Source organism: Falco rusticolus, chromosome 5, assembly GCF_015220075.1.
Source record: "Falco rusticolus isolate bFalRus1 chromosome 5, bFalRus1.pri, whole genome shotgun sequence".
Classification (NCBI taxonomy): Eukaryota; Metazoa; Chordata; class Aves; order Falconiformes; family Falconidae; genus Falco; species Falco rusticolus.
Window position 1 is genome coordinate 21,283,130 of NC_051191.1, and position 23,680 is coordinate 21,306,809.

At 45.1% G+C, this 23,680-nt stretch overlaps 1 protein-coding gene across 5 annotated transcripts in view; it reads right to left on the minus strand.

Annotated features, from left to right (window-relative positions):
* Positions 1-2,464: 2,464 nt before the first annotated feature.
* Positions 2,465-23,680, minus strand: part of UBE2H (ubiquitin conjugating enzyme E2 H) — a 52,911-nt gene continuing 31,695 nt past the window's right edge. For 2 of the 5 annotated variants that reach the window (XM_037388372.1, XM_037388369.1), the window contains 4 exons: positions 16,137-16,176; positions 15,384-15,436; positions 11,387-11,515; positions 2,465-4,830 (listed from right to left, as the gene is read on the minus strand). In XM_037388372.1, the coding sequence (XP_037244269.1) occupies positions 4,706-4,830; positions 11,387-11,515; positions 15,384-15,436; positions 16,137-16,176 (347 nt within the window). In that variant the 3' untranslated portion in view covers positions 2,465-4,705. Of the gene's footprint in view, positions 4,831-11,386; positions 11,516-15,383; positions 15,437-16,136; positions 16,177-19,105; positions 19,128-23,680 lie in introns of those variants that run through there. The other 3 variants (XM_037388374.1, XM_037388370.1, XM_037388373.1) reach the window with 3 other exon arrangements.

Here is a 23,680-nt window from a genome sequence, read left to right on the forward strand (position 1 = left end):
GGGTGCTGGCAGCAGGTGGCACTGGCATGACATGGACCTGCCACCCTGTCCCCAAGATGGGTGACTAACAGCTCTGGCTGGCACAAGGGAAGCGTGGGGGGAGGTGGAGGAGGATGGAGAGGAAGGTCTTGCTCAGCTCCAACAAATTTGGGACAGCAACTGCAGAAAGTTAAACCAGGATGAGGACAAGCCACAGGCCAGGCTGTTGTCCCCCTTCCCTGGCCCATCGCCAGCCCTGAAATGCCAACTCGGGGGTCCTTGAACCACTCCTGGTCACATCCCTTGTATACGTTATCGCAATCCCCACATAACATTGAACCAGCAGGCAGTGTGATTACACAAGAACAGCCACCTCTGCCATAATTACTGGCCCAGGACACCGAACACTGCTCCCACGATGGCTGCAGCATCTCGAGCAGCGTTACCTGTAATGCCTTGTCCTGCTGCAAGAAGAGACCTTGAAAGAAATCCACCCAACGAGGCTGTGCAGATGGAGGGACTGGGAGGGATGGATGCCCTGTGGCTGCACTGATTCTTCACTTCCAGCAGAGACCCTAAAAATCAGCTTCGGTGCCATGACTGCAGCCGCTGGGCATGGAAGGACGTCAGACAGCCGCTTGCAAATAGCTAGAGAAGGAGCCAGCTACATCAAGCACTACCATCAGTATGTTGGCACATGCAACAGCTTCTGCTTCCACCTCCAGCAGATCACCTCCAGGCAGAAGATACCCTGGGAGGGCTTTGATCTGGCATAGATGGGCCATGAGTGAAGTCCTGGTGGGATGCAGAGTCAATGCCACAAGGTCCAGGGTCCTTCCTGCTAGCTCAAGCTCTCGGCGATCAAGCACCAGCCAAGCTTCAAGGTATATACATATTTTATTTTAAAAAAAGTTTACAGTTCTTTAATTATACATAACTATTGGAGAGATTATACTCTTAGAGAAGAGGCATTTTGTCAGGGTGGCAGATGTGCCCACTACCATCAACAATGCAAGAAAAAGAGGAGAAAAAAGAAAAATAAAAAATAAAAAGCCAATTCAAACAAAGGGCAAAACACCCCTGATCTCTTCAAGTATCACATGATAGGTACCAAACACAGGCTGTAAAATCATGGCCATTTCTCATGCTGCAAACACCCTTGCTAAAGTGCCAGCAGAACTTGGATGAGAAAAAGAGAAGCAAAAAATAAAAGAGAAAACTCAAGTACCTCCCAGCCTTCCTGACAGTCTGCGAGGAGGGTCCCTGCCGATGGATGACACGTGCCAGGCAGGGATGGATGGGAAGGGGAACCCTGTCTCCCCAGCATGTGTTAAGGGATGGGTAGACATGTAAAGAAGAGAGAGATGAGTTGGGGTTCAACCACAGACATGGTGGAGGCTGGCAGACAACAAGCCCATGCCATACCAGGCTGATGGCAAAGCTCGGCTCAAGCCTGTCCCCGCACCAGCATCTGCTGAACTGACCTGGGGCTCAGGAAAAACTCAGCACGGAGGGTCACTGACTGACCCCGAGGCACCAGGTGCCACCATCAAGGGACACGGCAACTCAGCTTTTCATCTCACACAAAATCCTCGATGGTACGAGGAGACATTACAGGAATAAAAGCCAAAGGTTGTTTCCAAACCAGCACCAAGGGGCTGGTGGCAAGTTTTGGTAGCAGGGAACTCAATCCAGGATCCATCACGGGCTGGCTGAGAAATTCCCATCATGCAGACAGAGCACAAGGTCACACCACTGTTTTCCGAAGAAAAAAAACATCCAAAAAACTCAAGATGACCCCGAAAAAAGAGAGCTATCTCGCTTCAGTGTGGCTCCACCTTTTCTTCCAGACTACGCAGGTGAGTTTTATTTACAAACTGTTTGGGAGGGAAGTTTCTTTTGGGAGAAGGAGGGAAATTTGGGGGGTAAAAAAAAAAAAAAAAAAAAAGTGAAAAATGATAGAGGGGAAGAACCAGAGAGGTGCAAAGGAGCCAGGAACAGGCTTTCCTGACCCACAGAGCAGACCCCAATCCAGCCTATCCCCTAGAAGCATCTTACATCCAGGACAGACATTTTTACACGCAGCATTTTGGTAGCCACGTTTTCCTCTGCCACTGGGCACAGTGCAAGCCTCTGTGCCGGGGCAGCGACCTTTGCCACAGCTCAGGAGTGTTGGGGAGAGCCGGACACGTTTTCGCAGCTCTAGAGCCATTGATCTGCCAGCCCGCACAGCTCAGACCAGCTCCACGAGCCCCGCAGTGTCCTCGCATCCAGGCCAGGAGCTGGCCCAGGCAAGCTGCAGCTTTACCGCTATTTTTTTTTTTCTTTTTGGAATCCCTGGTTAGCAGAATATGTTTCACGAAAGGAGGGGGGGAACATGCAAGTGGTCAGGTGCACTAAATCCATGTTAGGGGATGGTGTGACGGGGAAGAAAAACCTGGAATAGAAGGGGGTGAGGTAATTAGAACACTATTTTTATACAATATTGAAAAAATACAAATTTTTATTGTGATTTTTTTTTTTTGGTTTTTTTATCTTTTAAACTGATATCACCACCCAGCACTTACTCTACTCCTAAGTAGCACCTACAGTAAAGGTTATAGCACAAGCAAACTGCTAGGTCAGCAGGTAAGCAAGTTAAACAGTGCCAGCAAAACGTGGCCCCTCCCTCCCCAAAGTAATGAGAAAAACAGCGTGCTAGATAAGAGTTAAGTACACCATTACATGTTAAATAGTTAATATTACCCTTCCGACAAGCCACAAATGCTAGATAGAGAACTTCAGCACAGTCACTAGCCACAGCCCTAACATTACTGCTTTAAAATAAAAAGGGGGAAAAGGAGAGGAAAAACCTTTGCTTCATGCCCGTAATTAACATAAAGGAAATTCTTTATATATTTTTATTAAGGAAAATCATGCTAAAGCAAAGTGGTACTTTACGAGGTTTGTTTTGTTTTTTTCCCCAAAATAAAAAAAATAACTCGATTGTGCTTTATGAATTAGAAATAGGATTGTAACCTTCCAATCCCTATGACTCAAAACTTGGTGGCATTTCTAAAGAAAAAAAAAAACCCAACCAAACCAAAACCACCCAAATCTGGGAAAATGACAAATGTACCAGTCTGACATTCAAAACTCTGCTCGAGAGTTGCTCAGGGTGGGTTGATTCTTCCATGCACTGTCCTGTAGGCTGCACCACAAATTAAAATATCTTATCCAAACCTCTCCGAAACCCCAAAAGAATACAGCAGGTAACATCCACCTTCAAAAATTCCTCTTAGTCTGAATCTCCAATGCACAATTATCCAAATTCAAGTATACCGGCATCCCAGGTAGACATTTACTATATTAGGTTTCATAGCATCTGAACAAAACAAACAAAAATCTCAGCTTGCTGAAAGACACCAGGAGAAATCAAACATTTCAATTCAGAAGTATCCTGGGGGAAAAAAAAACCACCAAAAAACAAACAACAAAAAAAAAACCCAGAGCAGATTCACTTGCTTCCTCAATTGGTGCTTTTAGGCTTTTTTATTCATCTCAAATTTTTCTAGATCATACTCTTTGTTAACTTTTAAGAAATTTTAATCCTGTTGTACACACACAAGCAGATGGCTACCAAGCTGGTGCAGAAGGGGGAGGAAAAAAGGAAAATAAAATCAGCGCCGATGGATTCATGGACCACAGCCAATGGGCCAGTCTTCGTGGATCTGAAGCTCTCAGCAAGGCTAATCCATCTGGTCAGAGGACCCTCTTAGGAGATGGAGAGTGTTTGCGAGGTGTTTAACCATACTTCAAGCAACAGAAAAAAGCAAACTTGAAGCCATTAAAGGGCAGCAGTTTCAAAACTATGACAAAGTAAGAGTTTCACTTCACATGTGCTCCAGCTAAATCAAAGCACTGTTCAGAGAGCATCATTTGTGGTTTGTGTTTTTGTTGGTGGGGGGTTTTTTTTGGTTTTTTGTTTTGTTTTTTCCTCCCGAAAAGGGAACAGCTTGTAATCCAGACCAAGAAAGTGAATAACATCCAGATGAAGGCTTTCAAAAGTCCCAAAAGCAAACAGACCAGTGGTTGTCAGTCCTTACAGTTCAGAAGGGCAGGCAGGAGTCCACATACAAAAACGGACTTAAAATCCAAGTCAAATTTTTAAGCTTCAATGCTCTGAATAGCTCCATGCATTTGTATTGTTTATTTTTGTTTGTTTTTTTTTTTTTTTTTAAATGTGACTCCATGTAAAATACCATCAGCAAGGTTGACCTGAAGGAGCAGCTTTTATTCCACTGTCTGATCTACACGGTTAGTATATCATCCCCCAGATTTTATACTTTGAGAATATGCTGTTCCACGTTAGCATCCAAGGTGGTGTCTTTGGAAACATTGATAAGAAAGCAAACATCTTTTTGCTAACTCCCTACCTACCAGGGCAGCTGTTTTAGCTGACAGTTCAGTAGCACACAAGTTGACTTGGCCAAATGGAATCTGAATGCATGCATTCGGGCTGCATATTGCTACCAAAATGGAATGTGGGAATATGCTATGCACCTCGGGTTCGAGAAATGACCAAGAAAATCAAGATCTAAAGGGTGATACATATATCTCAATGCTATTATTCATAAAAACCTTGTTTAGTAATAAAAAAAATTGCTTTGTTTAAATATGAATATTATAGTCTGCTTCTCATGGTTAGGAAATTAGAGTCTCTCTGAAAAGCAGGTTGCCTCTTCTACTACAACTCCATGTCCTGAGCCTCATCTTCCGAGAAGTCAGACATGGAACTCTCAGATGAGCTGTCCCCGGTGCCTTCTTCCTGTTCTTTTAGTGCTTCTTCTGTTGCATATTTCTGAATGTATTCTGCATGTGACAGAAAAGACAAGACATATAAGCAGCATATATTCAACAGTCAGAGGATGACTGAACAACAACTAACAGCTGGTTGGGTCACGTCATGTTTGATAAGTCATATAGACTACTGTATTTCTCAGACCAAAAGCAGCATTGTCTAACAACATGTGAAAACAGCTGATGGAGATCTTAGAGACGTGCAAGACCCTTGAAAACAAGTACGATCCCAACGCTCCTATGCCAGCGTCACGCACAGTGTAGCTGGAAACAACCCAACTCTTCCCCTGTACGGTGTATCTCACTTAATAGGACAGGATTCAATTTACTGCCAAAATAGGAGCTACTGTGGTGACCTAGAGAACAAGCCTAAAAGCCATCAAGATGTCACTATGCAGCCTGACTTTATGAAATGAAGATCAGAGAGTTTAAACTGATAGGGCAGAACAACCATCAGTGAAGTCAAGCTGAGAGACAGACTAAACTCTGCATAAACAAAGTGTAAAAATGGATTGACAGAGAAAGTGGAGCAGAAATCTACTGCAGGAATAGCTGCACTTTTTTTTTTTTTTTTCCTTCTTCTAAATGAAAAGTAAAAGCTCCCTCCCCCAGCCCCAAAATAAACGTGGGTCTGCCCCAGGCTCTGTTTTCAAAGCACAACCCTTGCAACCTGCTTCACATCTAACAGCAGCCACAGGATTAGCTGAGAAGGACCCGCAGGGAGGAGGGCCACCGCACTGCAGGTCACTGACGGAAACAGTGTCTCACAGTGGGGTTCAAACCACACCAGCTCTAGGCACCCAGATCAACACTTTGAACTTCAGCCAGGAGCAAGCAGGAAGCTGTACAGCAAGCAAGAGAACTGGTTTACTGGGATTCCTGCAAGCAGGTTAAGGTAACCCCTGCCAACAGTGGCTTGTGTGGCTTCCACGGTCACCTCTGTGCAGAGGGACAGAGCAAAAAGGCAACACGAAGTGATTCTGATCAGTCAGACTGAGTCTGGCAATCCCCTCCCACCCTTTGTGGCTGCAGGAGACTCGCCTCGTGCAGTGTCCCCTCTGAGATCTGAGGAGGGGCGGGTGTCCCCAGCCGGCAGGCTACCTTGAACAGAGAAAGCCTATTCCTTACACACATGTAGGCATGCAGAGTGGAGCAGAGGTGAGCACTTGGCACAAAACTGGGCTAAAGAAGGGGTGCTCAGCCTCAACTTTAAGTCTTCCTGTTATTTATTGCCTCTTTTCCACCTCACGCTGAGAAAGCAGCTTCATCGGATGAAGTGGCGATGTAACCTCAGTATCCCAACAGCACAACCTCCACACTGCAGGTCAGGCACTTTGGGAAGGAGAGGGATGTGCTCATGTTGCCGTAGAGAAATTTCAGCTGTGAACTCGTTACCTTTCCGGATACGGAGGTACTAAAATACAACAAAGCCTCCTCCAAACAGCAGTATTAAAGACCCAAAGAAAGAGGGAACACCGCCATCCCTGTGTGCTCAAAGATGAGTCCCTGCGTGAAAACGTGAATGTCACATCCCAGTCCCAGCCCAACAGCCATCCCAAATGCATGCTCTTTAGTTCCTCCCAGGGAGTGAGGTCCACAAGGAGCATCTCTCCTCCAGGAGCACAGGTCACTGCTTTTTATTCCGTACTGTACTGGCAGACGGATGCACTGACAAAGCTGCAGGAGGACACATCTAACACCAGATAACCAAGTGCTACAGGCACAGGTTTTAAAGACTGTGCTTTGCAGAGCCTGGCTGTTCTTAAAGCCATCCCTCCTTCCCTCTGCACTTCCATCCCTCAGCCTACCGGAAGGGAAAATACTCGGCAAGAGGTCTGCATCATTGTGGGTTTTTTCCACGTTTCTAAACCTGACATAAGGACACAGAGCCCAAACACATTACTCTGGCTTCAGGAGTATAGCATGGACAGAGCAAACCAAAGCCAACGCTTCATGGAAGAGTTGCCAGGATGGAGCAGCTGGTGGCCTTGGCAGACCTGCTCCACCCTGGAAAAAACTGTGAGAGCTAGCTGGAAGGTACTTTGGAGTCTAGTGCGCTTCAGCTTCTCCATCTAATGACGCACGCAGCTTCAGTCTGACTGTTTAATATACATTATTAACCTGCTCACTCGGACTACAGAAGCAGCTGTTCAAATCTGTTTTACAAGAACTTGTTAAGAACTGATAAAGTATTGATGGCAGCTATGTAAACACTGGAAAGCATGGAGCACTCAAGGTCTCGGATTGCCTTCAGGCTGCAGCCCATGAATATCAACAGAAAAGCACCCTTGTGCTCCATCCTCAGGGCCTGGGCACTGAGAACCCCCTTCTTGAAAGGTGCTCACCCGTGTCACTGTGGAGCCCAGGTCCTGCCCGAGCACATCCCTTGCCTGTACCAGAGAACAGGAGTTGCAGCGAATGTGGCAGGGATCATCTGCCAAAAGAGACGGACACTGCCAAGTGAGATGAATTGGTGCGACAGACCTAATGGTTTAAAGATGAGAGAGACTAACTGAAAGAGGGACCCAAAAAAGCAGCGCGTCTTCACAGAATTTACACGGGAAGGTGGATTGGCAGATGACAAGCAGAGCTAAGGAGATGAGATGCTGACGTGACATATCCTTGTGGCGGCTACTCCCTTCCCATAGCGCTCCAAGAATGAATCTCCCTCTGGAAAAGGGGTGTTTACCCAGAGAAGTTGTTATTCCTTGCACAGTCCAGCAACTCATGTGCCTTTGCTGTAAGACTCTGGATGTCCTTGGATGACACAAGCATCCCCTTATTGGGAACCTTAGAAATACATTCCCTCTATGTTTACCCCAAACCCACCTAAACAAATGCTGTAGCTGCCTTGGGAGTCCCCAAACACAGCAGCCACAAACCAGTGACCATGGCAGGGAGAGGAGGCCAGCAGCACTTCTTCACTGACTGCTTCAAGTGCTCTCTGGGCCACTGGATATGTGGACATGGAAGCCACTGTTTCTTACTGTTGAGAAAGGCCTGCTTGAGCCTAAGTGAAAACACAACTTATAGAATCATAGAATGATCACAGGATCACAGAATGGTTTCAGTTGGGTTAAAGACCATCTAGTTCCACCCCCCCTGCCAGGTGCAGGGACACCTTCCACTAGACCAGGTTGCTCCCAGCCCCGTCCAGCCTGGCCTGGAACACTTCCAGGGATGGGGCAGCCACAGCTCCTCTGGGCAGCCTGTGCCAGCGCCTCGCCACCCTCACAGTAAAGAATTTCTTCCTAATATCTAATCTAAATCTGCCCTCTTTCAGTTTAAATCCATTACCTCTTGTCTTATGCTACAGGCCCTCGTAAAATGTCTGTCCCTATCTTTGAACAGCTTGAAGCATTTCAAACTTAAAATGCCACCTTCTATCCAGGAAAGCTACCAAGCTCCTGGGCTGGGTTTTTCTGAAGGTTTAATCTGGGAAAGGTCAAACTTCCAGGGAGCTTCTTTGCTGAACGTGGCATTGAACTTGGATCTACAGTCTACTAAGTGAAGAAAACTGAAACATCTAAATACTGACAAACCGCATTTCACAGTAGCCTGTTCAAGAAGGAAAGCCTCGATGCACCCATTCCTACCCAGGAAACATCGCTTTGATTCATCTAGTTTTTAAACCCTGGAGCAACAAGAATAAGCTGTGGTTATGCCCCATGGCTGGTATATGCCTGTGAGCCATACTGGCATTTCAAACGACTCTACTGGAACTTCAGGGCTGACACATGGGATGGGAGAACTGCTCCCAGAGGTATCCTCTGCTCCCAGCAAACACAGCTTGCCCTTCAGTACCCTTCAGCTGCTGTTACTCAACACTGCCACTCTCCTAAAAGAAGTTTTCATACTGGATCGACCAAAGAAAAAGAAAAAGCAGACCACACAGGAGTTAAGCACCAATTCCCAACAACTCAACACAACGAAATGTTGAGCCATTTTTGTGTGTCTGAAGCCCACCCCCTGGTGCTCTACCAGTGATCAGGCAAGACATCTCACCAAGGACAGCCAGGGAGATTTTAAAGGAGCACTTGGCTCTGCACTGTTGAACTAATTCATCTAGCTGAAAGCTCTAATGCTAAGAATCACAGTCTCCAGCTGTATATTGGTAATATTAATGGATATTTACAGTTTCACGATAAATCCTTACTTGTCTGGGTCTCATGCCAAGAATCACAGGAACTAAAAATCTCAAAGCCTATACCCATCTCTTCACTACCATCATGTCAAAGAACTGTTCTATGTACTCATAACTAAAAAAATGAAGAAAAGCAGCAATAAATTATGTATTTGCACTACTGAGTTTCCCAGAGTAGAGAAGCTGCTACAATCCATCGCATCAATTTTAACATGTCCAAGGCTATTTTTAAAAATGCTACAATATGAGGAATGACAGTGTTTAGCTCTGTATTATACTTGTCACGCAAGCCTGGGAAGAGACAGAAGAGGCAGGGCTCTTTGCTATATGGAACATGAGACACGTTGCAAGCACTTAAAACTCCTTCCATATCATCTTCACAGCCTGTACCTGGCTGTCAGGATGGAAACAAGGGAGCAGACTATCCCATTTAGCCTCCCTGAGGGAGGTCCTCAGATCTTCCTTGAAGCACCTGCTGTTGGCTAGTATTAAATTTATTTGCTTTTTTTCCAAGGGTGTATCTTTTTTTATTCCTGTTTCATTAAAGCATAAAGGACACCCAAAGCGTCCCTTGTGTTGGCTGGCCCTGGAGATTTTGTCTGACAAACCATTTTGCCTGGAAGCTTGTTCATATGAAAAAAACAAGACAATGGACTTCAGGATACTGAGCAGGCCAGATCTGCAGGGTAGTTCTTACAATCCTGTCATGCAGCTGTCAGAAGAGGCAAGCAAAGTGGGCTGAATAACTCAGTATTTAAATCACAGCTTTGCTTGGCCTCATTTGTAGTTCCACCCTCAAACAAAAATTGCAGCTGATGAAGAGTCATTTCACATCAGAACAAAGTGACTGGAGGTTTAAACACTCCAGAGTGACGTGGCAGAGCTGATGGAAGGACTCCACCACCAAATCCCACGTTTTTCTGGGATACCTACACTCTCCAAAACAAGTGAGTTTCACAACACTCCGTTAGGAAAGCTGCTACCCCACCTCACACCAGGAAGAATATTAGATTGTGCTGCTCACGGAGGCTCTCCTTGTTGAGCAGGCCTTGCAAACCTTTTTGGCAGGGCTCCCACAGACAAACAAGTTTTATGGTTATTCAGTAACAAAAGAAAAAAAATCAGGTGGTCACAGTCTCTTAAAATCTTAGTTGAAGACCAAATCTGGACCAAAGGCTGTAGATTTCCCACCACTAGATTAAATGCTGATTGCATTCACTGGATGAGGGGAGACGAGGGGAGAAATAAAGTCCGTGGCCTTCCCACAGGCTTGTCACATCAGGAAATGGTGTCCTGCTCCTGTCTGCAGGCAGCTCATTCCAGGGAAGGCAGAGAGCAAACTGAAAGCCCAATTCTTATTTTTTACCTTATTTTTTGTTTCCATGACTAATTAAATTTGTGCCTCACTAGCTTGCTAAGACAGTCCTATCGCCAGGCTTATCCAAAGTATTTGAAAGTCCTTAGTGGGAGTCTTCCCTGATCCCAAGGACATACTATTTCTCAGCCTTGTCTAACGTCCTTACAACCCTTCCAGGAGCAGACAAACCAGCACCCACCTACCCTCACCAGTCACTGTTAATGTTTAGTCTGGGCTCCCCCCGCTGAGTTACATGCCTGTGACCACATCCTGCTCACAATGATCACAGGATAAATCATTCCTTTCCTCTTTGAAGGCACCTTTGACACAAAGTTCATACCCTGCTCGGTCCTCTAAATTAAAATCCTCCAGTTCTTTCCCTCTCTCTTCTTAAGACACATCTTCAAGACTGTCTGCCCTTGTTACACCCTGCCAGACTTCACTAATTGGCCTGCAGCTTTCTTAAATGGAAGTCCCTGAAGCAGGGCACAGCACTAGTAAGCAGCAAGGAAGGATTACCTGGTATTTACCAGAAATTCCTGCTCTGTCACAGTACCAAAGTGCTTTCTGCAGCAGCATCACCAATTCCTTGATTGCTGCTCTAAGATCACTTTCCACGAGCTGCTAACACACCACCTTCTATCCAGTAATTGTGCAACTGGATGCTTCCATGTAAGTTTAGCACTTTTCCTTGTCCCTTCTTTGGTCACGCACCTTTTCTTCTGAATCGTTTCTCTGATCTCCCCACATTGTGTTAAAACCTAACCTAGTCTGCTTACAGCCTCCTTGCTTGGGGTCTGCTAATGATTTAAAACCCCTGCCCCACATACAGCATACACTGCAGCAGCAGTTCATCCACCCCTTACTTCAGATTATTTTTTTTCATCCACAGTTCATCCACCCCTTACTTCAGACTATTAAATACCCCCATTTAAAGTGGATGGGGCTCCTGTAATGTGAAGGGATGGGCGCTGACACACAGATGTGCAGCAAAAACAGCCCTCATTCCCCCAGGGTGGAATCACAGTAATGCCACTTATTCTGCACTATGTTATTTATGCCCTTACCTTTAATTTTCTGTTTGTACTCTTCTGGTCGGTGGAGGTACATGGCTGCAGCGTCACCATTTAGAGGATCTATAGGGTTAGGGTAGGCCAGCAGCTGGGGCAGGAACGATTCAAATATATTGGTGAGATCTGCAAGTGAAAGACACAGTTGTTCATGTCCACAGACCCAGAGTCAGTCTGATTAATCATCCTGCAAACACCGGCACTGAAACAGCAGCACAAAGCTTCAAGAGCAAATGCACTGAAAATCTGGGCACAAGTTAAAATAAAGGAATTGGCATCAGGGAAAGCACATATGCAGTTGATAAGAAAGCTGCTGCTGCTGCTGGAGGTATGCTGCAGCTCCTCAGCTAACTACACAAACCACTCAACATCCCAACAACGTAGACACAGGTATCTGTGGGTAAGCAAAGTGGAAGGACACAATTGTCTTGTTTCCCACTGAGGCTCAGCCCTGGCTTAAAGAAAAGGAAGAAAGAAAAACAGTGCTGTGCTTCATCCCTCACTGAATTCTTCTCCTACTTTTGCCTCCTTCTATTACCATCTTCAAATGTCTTATGCTCTGTGACTATATTGACGTATCCCAAGCACAAAGCATCTTCCAGAGCACTTTAGAGATGACTGTGTTAATAGAAAGAGCAACCAACAAGTCCCTCCTCCAACTCAAAACAATTTGCAGAATGTGAAGAGCTCACATTAACACCTTGGTGCCAGCTGGCATCTGTCACCAAATAATCCACAACAGGAAACATACTTCTGGTGCCGATGAGTAACTGTGGATACACGAAACCCTCTTCCCACATCCCTAAGACGACAAGTACCACACTTCAGCAGTGGGGGTGTTCAGAAACAAGCCCTGCGTCATCATTCCTCCTCAGGGCCTTCAGAAGGACCACGCACACCCACACAGAGCAGAGATTAAACCCCCAGTGCAGGGCAGCATGCCAGGTTTCGCTTTAGCCTCTGGAGAGCTGCTGAGAGAAGCAGACCAGCATTTGTTGCGTGAGGTTTTCTGTTGGGTTTTGTTTCTGGATATTCTACATGTCTTCTATCAGGATCCCCCTTTCCCCCCTAGTTAAAGGGAGTATCTCTTTCCTGGTGGCAGAGAAATCCTGCCTGTGGATGAGCATCACCAGTCCCCTCCAGCATGGATCAAAGTGGAGCTGTCAGAAGGGAAGCCCAACACTGCCTAGGACCCACCGTGTGAGCAGTTCAGCCATCTCAACCTGCCTCTACAGAAACAAGGCTGTGTGACTGTTCCTGAGGCCAGGCACAACCGAGCCTCACAGAGCTGCTGAATTCAACCAGATCTGACAGCAGGCAAGGATCTCTGACCCCTTAAAAGATTCATCAAAAATGGGTGGACAGGTAGGGGAAAGGTATCTCCAAGTGCTCTCCCTGTGCAAATGGTTACTCTGGCTCTGGGCTGCACCCACAGAAAACCAAGCTCTAACTCCACTGCCAGCAAATATACAGTCTGAGAAGAGCCATGCAGTAGGTCCAGGCAGATCTTCACCACTGCCCCATGTTACCAGCTCGACCGATTTCCTAATGGGTGTGTTTATTTCATCTTACTCAAGAGGATCTTACTCAAAAATAGATCTACATTCTGTCAGTTCTTCCCTCCTTCATCAACATGTCTGGGACATAGAGACACTGTGCTAGGACTACTTCAGTCACCCATTCAGCATAAACCCTGCTGAGCAGGAGGAAAAGCCATGGCTTTATATACTCAGGAGCATAGGGTTCATTATAGCTGCATCACCCAACTGCATAAAGTAATGACATTGTTGGAGCAAGTCCAGAGGAGGCCACGAAGATGATCAGAGGGCTGGAGCACCTCTCCTAGGCAGACAGGCTGGTAGAGCTGGGGCTGTTCAGCCTGGAGGAGAGAAGGCTCTGGGGAGACCTTAGAGCGGCCTTCCAGTACCTAAAGGGGCTGACAGGAAAGCTGCAGAGGGACTTCTTACAAGGGCCTGTAGTGACAGGACAAGGGAGAATGGTTTTAAACTGAAAGAGGGGAGATTTGGGTTAGATCTAAGTAAGAAATTCTTTACTGTGAGGGTGGTGAGGCACTGGCACAGGCTGCCCAGAGAAGCTGTGGCTGCCCCATCCCTGGAAGTGTTCCAGGCCAGGCTGGACTGGGAGCAACCTGGTCTAGTGGAAGGTGTCCCTGCCCCTGGCCAGGGGTTGGAACTAGACGGTCTTTAAAGTCACTTCCAACCCAAACCATTCTGTGATTCTGTGACTTCTAAGTGAAGGGGCAGAGACAACACTCTAGTGTCCTCCCTGCAGCTTCAAGGCATCCTGCAGCAAGGCAAAGGAGGTTTGCAATAAGATGACTGTCAAGTGATGCACTTTCTAATGTGAAGTTTCACCAGTTAGTGTGGAAGGTGCTCTGTACCTTCAAGTTGCCTCACACTTATTGCTGATACTGCAGGGAAAAATGCAGATTTTTGAAAGCTTGATGGTATTAATACACCACAAGCACGGTAAATACCAAGCTGTTTTTTCTTTACTTTGCAAGCAACAACAAAAATACAGCAGCACTCATTAGGAAACCTCTCACAGAAAGCCTTCTTATGAAATTGTTTGGAAACAGTGCAGAAACCCCACTGTGGCCGTCTGTGAGAGCATGCTGCAGAACAGGGTGGCTGTCCATGCATGGCTTCCAAAGCAGAATCCAGACTGCCAGAGCAGAAAACCAGCACCACTGTTACACTGGAGTAATTTTCTTTTGTCCAGCCATCCCCATGATCTGCAGGTGGCATTTAAGGCTGTGGAACAGCAGCACACACCGCACTGAGCTGGATTCTGCTACTGACTGAACCATGCAGGTTCATCCCCGGCGGAGGGCTTGGTTTACTAACACCGCTTTCACTCCTCCACCTTGCATCAGATCCTCCCAGGACACAAAAGCATCCTCTTCCTCCATTAGCAACACCACCTGGGTCATGGCTAAGCTGATCTCTCACAACAAAACCACGCGAAGCGTATGCCATGAACCTACTACATGAGGACTTAAGGTATTCTGATGAGGAGTAAAGTTCAATAAGTTGCTATAGCAATTTCCCACCCAGGATTCACCAAGTCTGGTTATTTCCTTACAAACTGGGCTTGCAAGGAAGGTGAAGTAGCTTGTCTCTCTAGCAACTGCTTCAAAGCTTCAACTTACATAGGTAAAATCAGTTTTTCATAGAAGAATGTGAACGATTTGATGTGTGCCCTCTCCTGAACACTCTTCCACAAAGCCTAATAGGAACAGCTAAAGAACGTCACATTTTTAAAATGGAGCCAGCTTAGACTAGATACTCAGCTGTATTCCTTTTAACAACTTCAGCTTTCCCTAAACACTATTTTAGCTGGTCTTCAGCTACCAGCTGATCATTTCGTATCTCTAAAAAGGGGAGTTATAGCCAGAAACAACCTAATGGGAAACCCAAGATGTTCTGCAGCAAGCAGCGCAAAGATGCAATAGCACCTCCCAGCCTGCAATGAAATGATGCTGCCATGATAAACAGGTACAGTTTCTGGTGCCAGCTTCTGCAGAAGTGAGATTGTAGCCTTGCACACAAAGAATACCAGCTTGAATGCATGCACAAAACGTGGATGGGGTAGCTGGAACTAGATTTCACTTTAGGTACAGACACTCCTCTCTTTCAATGCTGAATCATGGAAGGGTGCTGTTGTGCAGTAATGCCAAGCAATGGATTGAGCAATCCTTCGTGAGATTTATGAAATATTTTCACATCTTTAGTATAGAAATAGGTTACAAAAGTGTTTTCACATGAAAAAATTTTTCACATGATCTTGGCTCGCTGAGGAGTCTAAAACTTCAGCAAAAAAACCCCAACACCCCCCCCCCCCCCAAAAAAAAACCCAAAACAAAACCTCAAAACCAAAAGTTGGTCTAAGATCACCTGTCTCCAGCAAGCTGTGTTAACACACCAAATACCGATGTTCACGTGATCAGCTTTCAGGGAAATACCAAACTCACCATAGAGAGCTGTCCAAGTTTGATTGATTACATCTAGACATACAGTTCCTGACCTGAAACATATGGAAAGGATGGAATTAAACAGTCACACTCAAAAATACTCCGGGGATTTAATACAATCTAACACCTCCCTTCCCCTGCTCTGCCTCTGCCCCACTGCTTCAGATAAGCTATGATTTACCTCTACCTTGTGGCTAACAGAGGGACAGCCTTTAACTACATGAATCTTCATACTCTGCACAAAAGAAAGTAAATTGGAGCCTTTACTGAGTTAGTTGGTCCATATGGGTCTCTGCTGAAGAGACTGGAAGCATAGGTGGCTTCCCTTAACAAACCTTAACTAAAGGAAATGTGGCAAAACATGTTATTTTTTCAAGAGTTTTAGTATAGATGTGAACTTCAGCTAAAGAGGGAGCTATGGCTTAGCTGACACTGTTCCTTCTTTCTAGAAAGCCGGCATGATATCAATGAGGAGGGGAACTGGCAACCTTGAATTTTCTGTAAATCAAGCATTTTGCAATACAAAGACCACATCTGCAAGAAAGTCTGCAGCATGCAACTCTCTAGTCTTGCCCACAGCCTGACCCACTCCTGAAAGTTAACTTGCAAAATCTATGTCTATCACATCTCCCACTCTGGACTCTTAGATTGATGAAAGCATTATTCAACTCATCAGCATATTATTGTGAAGCCAAAATACAGTTAAAATTAGACAAACTCCTTAGAAGAAACACACACTAGGGATTTACTTACGCTTCGTCAATGTTGGGATGGAAAATTTTATTCATGAACCCTGCAAAGAGACAGACTGGTAAATACCAGAAAACAGCCAAAGATTTTTTCTGTTTTTTTCTTTTTTTTCTTTTTCTTTCTTTTTTTCTTTTTTTGTTTTTTACAAGACAAGCCTGGAATTTACTGAACAAGGACTAATCTGACTAGTTTCAAAGAAAACCCAGCCTGAGCTATATATAGCTATATAACCTTTAAAATACGCAGGCAACATTCTGACCCTAGGGTCCTTGTCCATTCCCTCAAAATTCAGCAAAACACTCTGCTTACAGTAAAGAACTGCCCATCAGCACAACAGAGCCCTCTTATCTGATGAAGTGTTTTTAAAAGCTGCAAGGATCTTTTGAATAAATACTAAACCAAAAACTTAAGTTCAACATTAAGATTAATTTTCTTTAATGTCTCAACAAAGATTTTTCTATGAACTTGAAGTTGCAACATTGTCTACATTTGTAAGCCATACAGGGGCAGACAGTGGTACAGAGAGCTGATACTTCAAGTTTTGCATCAACACAGCAATTCATTCATCAGTTGGTACCTCTGATCTCCTACAAGAGAAAACAGCTCAGATGCAAGGTCTAGAATGAGAGAGCTCATCATGGCTTTGTCCACATTTCAGACTTACAGATTTCAGAGTGCTTTCTTTCTTTGGACTTGCAAATTAAATTGTTAAGAAAAGATCCTGTGGTTTCAACAATTATGACATCACGGCAGAAGATGCCTCGCACTTTAAAGACTGTATCTGATAGCAGCAGCTAGAGGTAAGCTGCGGTTTCCAGCTGCCTACTTTAACCTCAAGTTCAAGACAGATGGCACCTCAAAAACACTCCCCTCCTCTCCCACAAATAGAGTTTATAAAACAAAAACATTAAAGGAATTATAACACACCATAGCCCATGTAGAAGTAAAGCACGTCCACCCCAAAAGCAAAGTTAAGTGTTTTGGATGATGGCTGTCAGTGGATGCAGAATCCAGCTTCCAAATTCTTCCCTTTCCTTTCAATAGGAGGAACTGAAACATCTGGGCATGGGACACGTCCTCAGCACAGAACAGACATGGAGCTGGGATAGAAAACTGGGTTTTCCAGTTATTTCACTGCCAAATGGATCGAGTATTCCATACTTCTGCTGGCTTGGCCAAATCATTTGGGATCTGCCCAGAAGGGCTACTGCAACCCTTGATCAGTCCCTGATTAAGCTGCTTCCAGATCTTAGCATGGTGGGTTTTTTTTCAGAACTTAATATAAAATCATCTTTCCTCTATTGTACTGCCATCCCGCAGCCTACAAACACTGCCCATGTGGGAGTCACACCTTTCTGCAATAAGCAAAAACCTACTTAAGCTAATAGCAACTATTTCTTCTGACAAAGGTCCATGTTTATAAAAATAGGTAGAGAAATTTAAATTTAGGTCTGAGATAGTGACTCAATCCATTAAAAAAGCTCCTTCCAGGACTCAAAACACACAGAAGTTTTATCTCCAAAGCAGCCTAAAAAGTGTAGAAACACATCACTGTTTACCGTTCAGCAAACTCCCTGCCTTCACCACCTTTACCCAGCCACTCCAGGCAAGACACTGCAGTAGTGCTAATGCACCATCTCTGCCCAAACAAGCAGCGATCACAATTTGAGTGACAGCATGGTTCCCATCTGGGGTAAGAGCTGACATATGGATTTAACTCCCTTTCTTTCCACGTATTATGACACAAATATAATTACATGTTTACTTGTACTGCTCAGATTTTGCATAAATACAACGCAAGGCTGAAACGATGCCCGAAGCCAGAACAGTCTCTAAAAGAAGATCCGACAACTGCATAAACAACTCCACGCTAACAAGTGTCTTTCAGGAATACCTTGCCATGATTTAGCTTGAAAAACTGAAGCAGACTTAAAAAGGGAAGCTGTAGTTCCATCAAATATTTATGTTATGGCAGCTCTCACAAGTTTAAATCAGGTCACGGAGCCATTATGCTGGCACTGGAGAACTGCAGCAAGCACCGATCCTGATCCTAAATCCCATCTCTCTCTCAGAAAGTGGGAGGGAGGAAAGAGTTTCTGATAAAGCATAATGGAAGAGAGGATGGGGGAAGACACCAGGTAGCAAGAATATGACAGTAACGTGTAGATCTGCTGAATTAAACACTCTCTGTTCTGGTATCTGGGACACAGACTGGCTCTCTTTAACCCAGACAGACAGAGGCATCCCTCTGCCTTCTCTTATTTTGGTTTTGATCTCACCTATCTCCTAGTACCTTTACCACAGCCACCTGCAGCTGGTTGGACCAGGCTGTGCTGCAGACCCACCTGTAAGGTTTTAGTTAGCTCTTCCTTCACACGCTTCAGCATTTAAGTTGCACTCTATATCCAGGGAGATGAGATTAAGTTGTCTGCTGAAGCAGGTCCTGTGCTAGAGATTTGTAATTCTTCCCTGTCATCTTTGCATTCACCCAGGCAAGAAACAATCCCTTCTTTCACATTGTCCCTGGTCTCAAGCTTACCAAATGAAACAGTTGTTCTTCAAGAAAGAACACAAACATCCTCTCCCTGCACTCCTCACTTCCTAGGTTGTTACCAGATCTTCTTGCAACTCTTCCAAGGTCCCCCTGGCTCACTTTCACAGACACAAACTGCCCAAGCCAAGAGCAGCTCTGTTCATATCTTTCTTTATCCTGACCCAGAAACAAGCTTAAACTATTATCTCCCCCTTCATTTTAAATGTAAAGTCTCCTGCAGTGATAAAGTGCTAACATTGCTCCAATAATACTGACTTGCTCTGTATTTATTTTTACAAATATAAAAGACAAAGCAAGCATAAATATCCACATAAAACTGAAATTCCAATTCAAAGAAGAACCCAGGAGTTAAAAACCCCTCCCAAGCCAACATAAACACTGGGGCAGGTTTACAACCAGAGTCTTGTACACAGCACACCTCAATTAATATACTGCACAGAACTCCAGGTGAGCACTCCATGAAGACTGCCAAGGAACAGGCTCTTGATTTTGGGTTCTCACCATGGCTCGGAGCACGGAGCCAAGGTCACAGCCTGAGTAGTCACGATTCTGTGTGCTGGACTGCCTGTAAATAATGTAACATTTCAAAAGAATATTCACACTGAACCCTGCAAAAGCCAATGCTTAGGAGGAATTTGAGCAGCGGAGTGGCTGCGGTCCACCCTTTCCATAGAGACACCGAGGCCTGGGATTGCTTTTGAAGGTAAAGCAGGACTGCATAAAATCTGTATGGACAAAAAGCTCTTGGGTGATAACAGAAAAAAGCCCCATACATCCACGAAGGAGTTACACAACAGAAATGGACACATCTGTTCCGATACTGGAAGATGCTGAGACCAATATGCAGACGCTGACCTTCAAAAATGCTGGTATTTCAGCAATAGCCCTGGAGTAATCACTCCTTGGGTTGACAAAAATCTTCGAAGAGAAGCACATTTTTAAATTAAAAATCAACTAACTGAAAGGTTGTCAATCTTCCTTGGTCCTGTAAACACAGGAACATTCATAAAGCTCCAGCAGCTGGACGTATTCCAGTACGAAATGAAGCTCTTTTGTTCTCTTACCGTGCTCACACACCAACCGTGGTTGGGTCTGAACATCCAGGGCACTGATTCACAGTTGGGTCAAAGCAGCCACTGACACCAATAGCTGAACATGCTCTCCAGGTGAGCAAAACCACAGCGGAGAAACAGGGAGAAATTTCAGACTTATGTTGATGTCAACGTTTCTCTTGAACAACTCCAGACTAAAGCTCCCAGGAAATGGCCAGAAGGCACTGTGAGAACCAACATGCTGTCGTGAGCTGCTTTGCCAGCAAATTCTCCTCCAAGAGGCAGAGCCCAAATACCTGGATAACGTGGTGAATATGGAGGACTCCCAAGACACCTCTCGGTGCTCTCTGGAGCCATTAGGCAGAAAGGTCCTGCAAGAGGTTGTTCCACATTGATTGTTCCCCTGTTGCTATGCCTACAGAGCTGGACAGTGATTTAGGAAGGGTCCCCTACCTTCATACAGCTCCTGTAGAATCACAGAATGGTATAGGTTGGAAGGGACCTTAAAGATCATCTAGTTCCAACCTCCCCTGCCATAGGCTGGGACACCTTCCACTAGACCAGGTTGCCTCATCTACCATTCTGGCAGAATAGACTCAAAACCTGGAGATAAGAGGGATCAAAAAACTGGGCTGGAGACTTCCTCATCACTCTTTCCACAGCTTCAGCTGCACAATACTGGCCTGCAGCAGCAGAAAGCTTTCTGCATTCCTCAGTGCTTCTCCTTCAAGTCAGTAACCTGCTGCAATCCAACGAGTGGTGATTCAAAAGGTGGCCCGTTGCTTATCTGAGCTCAAAGTACAGCCAGCTTAGCTGGTAGCTTGGGTGAGAAGTCCTCAAAAGACTTTTTCCCTGCACCACAGCTCTTCAAGCTGCGAGTCCTGCTAGCCCTGTGGAAGCACATGGGAAGGAGGAAAAGCACCATGCCAGCAAACACAGTGCATCTCATGCCTTCCAGCTTTGCGTCTTCTTGCTCAGCAGGGAGTCAGCTGCATGGCCGACCCACACCAGCGATAAATGCAAGAGAACTTCCCACCGGCTCTGGGGAACGTGCCAGAGTGGAGCTGGTTTATACCCACTTGCCCATCCCAAACTCACCACTGCTTGCCCACACGTCGGCTCTCTTCACTCATAAATAAAGCCAGCTGGACACTTCTCTATCTGAACAACTGTGACAGCAGATTCCTATCTGTGTACCGCCATGGTGCCAAACAGCCAACAGGACCAAGTGTACATAACCACGTCTGACTTCAGTGCAGCGAGACTGACAAGCCCCTAAGTTTTATTTTTAATGAGAGATTAAGGCCAGGAAACTGTTCAGGCTGCCTGGCTGGCGAGGTGGGAAGGTGGTTACAGTCTCTCTGAAGCAGGCAGGGCTGCACTGTGTTTTAAATACCACACCAAATCAACACGGCTTGGGCGACCACCCAAGGCTCGGGGCAGAACTACATGCACAGAGATCAGTACGTGAAAGAGCTTAGGTACAGCATAGAGAGGTCAAGAGCAGTGTTCTCCCTCTGCTTTTTTTAACCACTGGACAGCCTACCGAATGAAAAAAGATCTCCCAAGTACTCCTGCAGTGTTGCCAAAGAGCCAGACAAGATTAGTCTAAAACTAATGTTTACTACTTCCCCCACCCCAAACACCCCAAAGCCTGCAAGGGAACATGCATTTATTTATTTTACTTTTAAAACCACACTGCACTTATTTCAGAGACTACCTTCTTGTGTAACTGATCGCGAGCCTGCTATGCACCACAGGTTGAGAAACTGCGGTAGGAGATGGGGAAGAGGGCACAAGAGCAAGACCAGGAAGATCTCTGACCAGTCCTCAACTTCATACCTATTCCCCTCCGCAGACTAGGACAACTGGTTTAGTGAATGGCTGTTCCCCATTATAAGGGCACAGGATCTGCCCGCCTTGGAGGTATGCACCTTGTCCAGAGCTCTCAGGTCAGTAAGCTCTCATTGGCAAAGGCAAAGATTTCTTCTTTATGAAATTTGGAGGTCAGAAGCCCATTCAGTGCACTAACTACAGAGTCAAATGTAACACTGCGCACACACTGCACAGTTGTGGCGTGAAGTGCTGTGTAACATCAACTTGCTAACAGCAGAAGTAGAACAGTTTATATTACCATACTCAAATTCTAGTAGCTTTTCAAAACAATACCATAAATAAGCCTGTGACAACTTCACGAGGGAAGGATCAGGACAGGAATATATGACTGTAGCTGATGGAAAACAGCGGCAGAGCTATAAACTCTGGACCTCCTCCTCACAGTGGATTGCTGAGCGGTCCTTCTTGGAAGTGGAAAAGCAGCATCCACAAGCTTACAGACTGGTGCTAAGAGCAACAATCTCTGGAAAAACATGCAGAACTAGCACAAAGTAATTGCCCAGTATCAGTTCATCTCATTGCTTAGGTGCACCATCACCTGATGCCCAGGTTTCAGACACTGGCACAGAAGGCAGTGAATCTGTGCCACGTCAGGCTGAAAACACCTACCCCATTTTGTCAGTCTGTTCCCATTCTCTGATTGTAGCAGGGAATCTGCAGAGAGTACACAGTTGTGTGGAGTGGAGACAGGGATACAAATTACCCTTAGGTGTCTCGTCTTTCCCCTTAGACAAAGCTAAGTGTATTCGAAAGAACAAGCATTTTCACATCGCTTATAGGTCAGAATAAGGATCAACACACACAGGGAAGAGCAAGCTCAGAATGGTCACAGGCGATAAGTGACTCATGAAATTCTAAGTAGCAAAATGTAAGGCAATCCAGACAGGAGCTGAAAGTAAAAATAGCAGCTGCAGTTAAAAAGAAAAATTAAGCACAGGCCAGGAGAGATCTGTTAAATCCTGGCTGGAGCTAAACACTGCTTCATTCCTGTACTGGCTGCCACAACATCTCATTATATACATACACATACATATACGCACACACTTCCATATGTTTTGTGTACATACTAGGCATTTTGTTTTGCAAAACACTTAGGAGAAAGGTGAAATATAAATGCAAAATGTCTGCAGATAACTGGGCCAGAGATGGAAGGAAAATGAGAACTGTGTATAAATATGCAGAACTTGTTCAAGAAACTGCGGCTCTGAGCATATTGTACACAAACTTTGCAGCTGTGACATTTGATTATTAAGAAACCAGAGTGACTCAATGCCGGCCTAATATTTCTGCAGATTTTACCAATAAAATAAATGCCATGGTGCTTCCAGGTAAGGGCTCAGGCTCTAAGGTTTACATGTTTCTACTGCTCCTATCGTCTAAGTAGGACAGGACATTCACACTCTGCTTCCTCCCATGTTTATGGCATCAAAGAGCATTAATCTCCGGCTCTTGGCAGGCATATGGACTGATTAAAAACATACAAAATTTACACAAAGTGTTCTCGTGACTTGGGAGCTCAAAACAGTACTTCAAGTACTTCACAACTCCTCTTTGAAAAAGCAAGAACAGACGAGGCAGAAAGTTCCCCTGAAGATATTAAACCCCAGAGCGAAGGGAAAAGTAGTGAAGCAGTGCCAGCAGGGTTACTGAAATCATAAACAGCTCAAAAAGCATTGTCTAAGAGATAGCAAAAATGGAATGAGATATCTAGCAGGGGAGTGCTTTGGGTCCTCATAAGCATGCAGGGATATTTACATTAATTGAGAAAAGCATTAAGAGCAGCAGTATTCACTAGCTTCAGAAAGCAATTGGCTATTTTTCAGGAGTTGGTTTTGTTCTAACAAACTGCTCAAGTTCAGGAGGTTTGTTTCAACCCTGAAGATCTGGATATTTAGGGACCACGAGTGGAGTTAGTTCATCTTAATGGGAGCACTCAAGCCCAGAGCCAACATGACAGCCCTACATCTGGCTCTGTTTAGATTCATGTTCTTCTAGGATGCACATTTTCCTTTTCACTGTATGTTGTAAAGCTCTTGTTAGGAAAA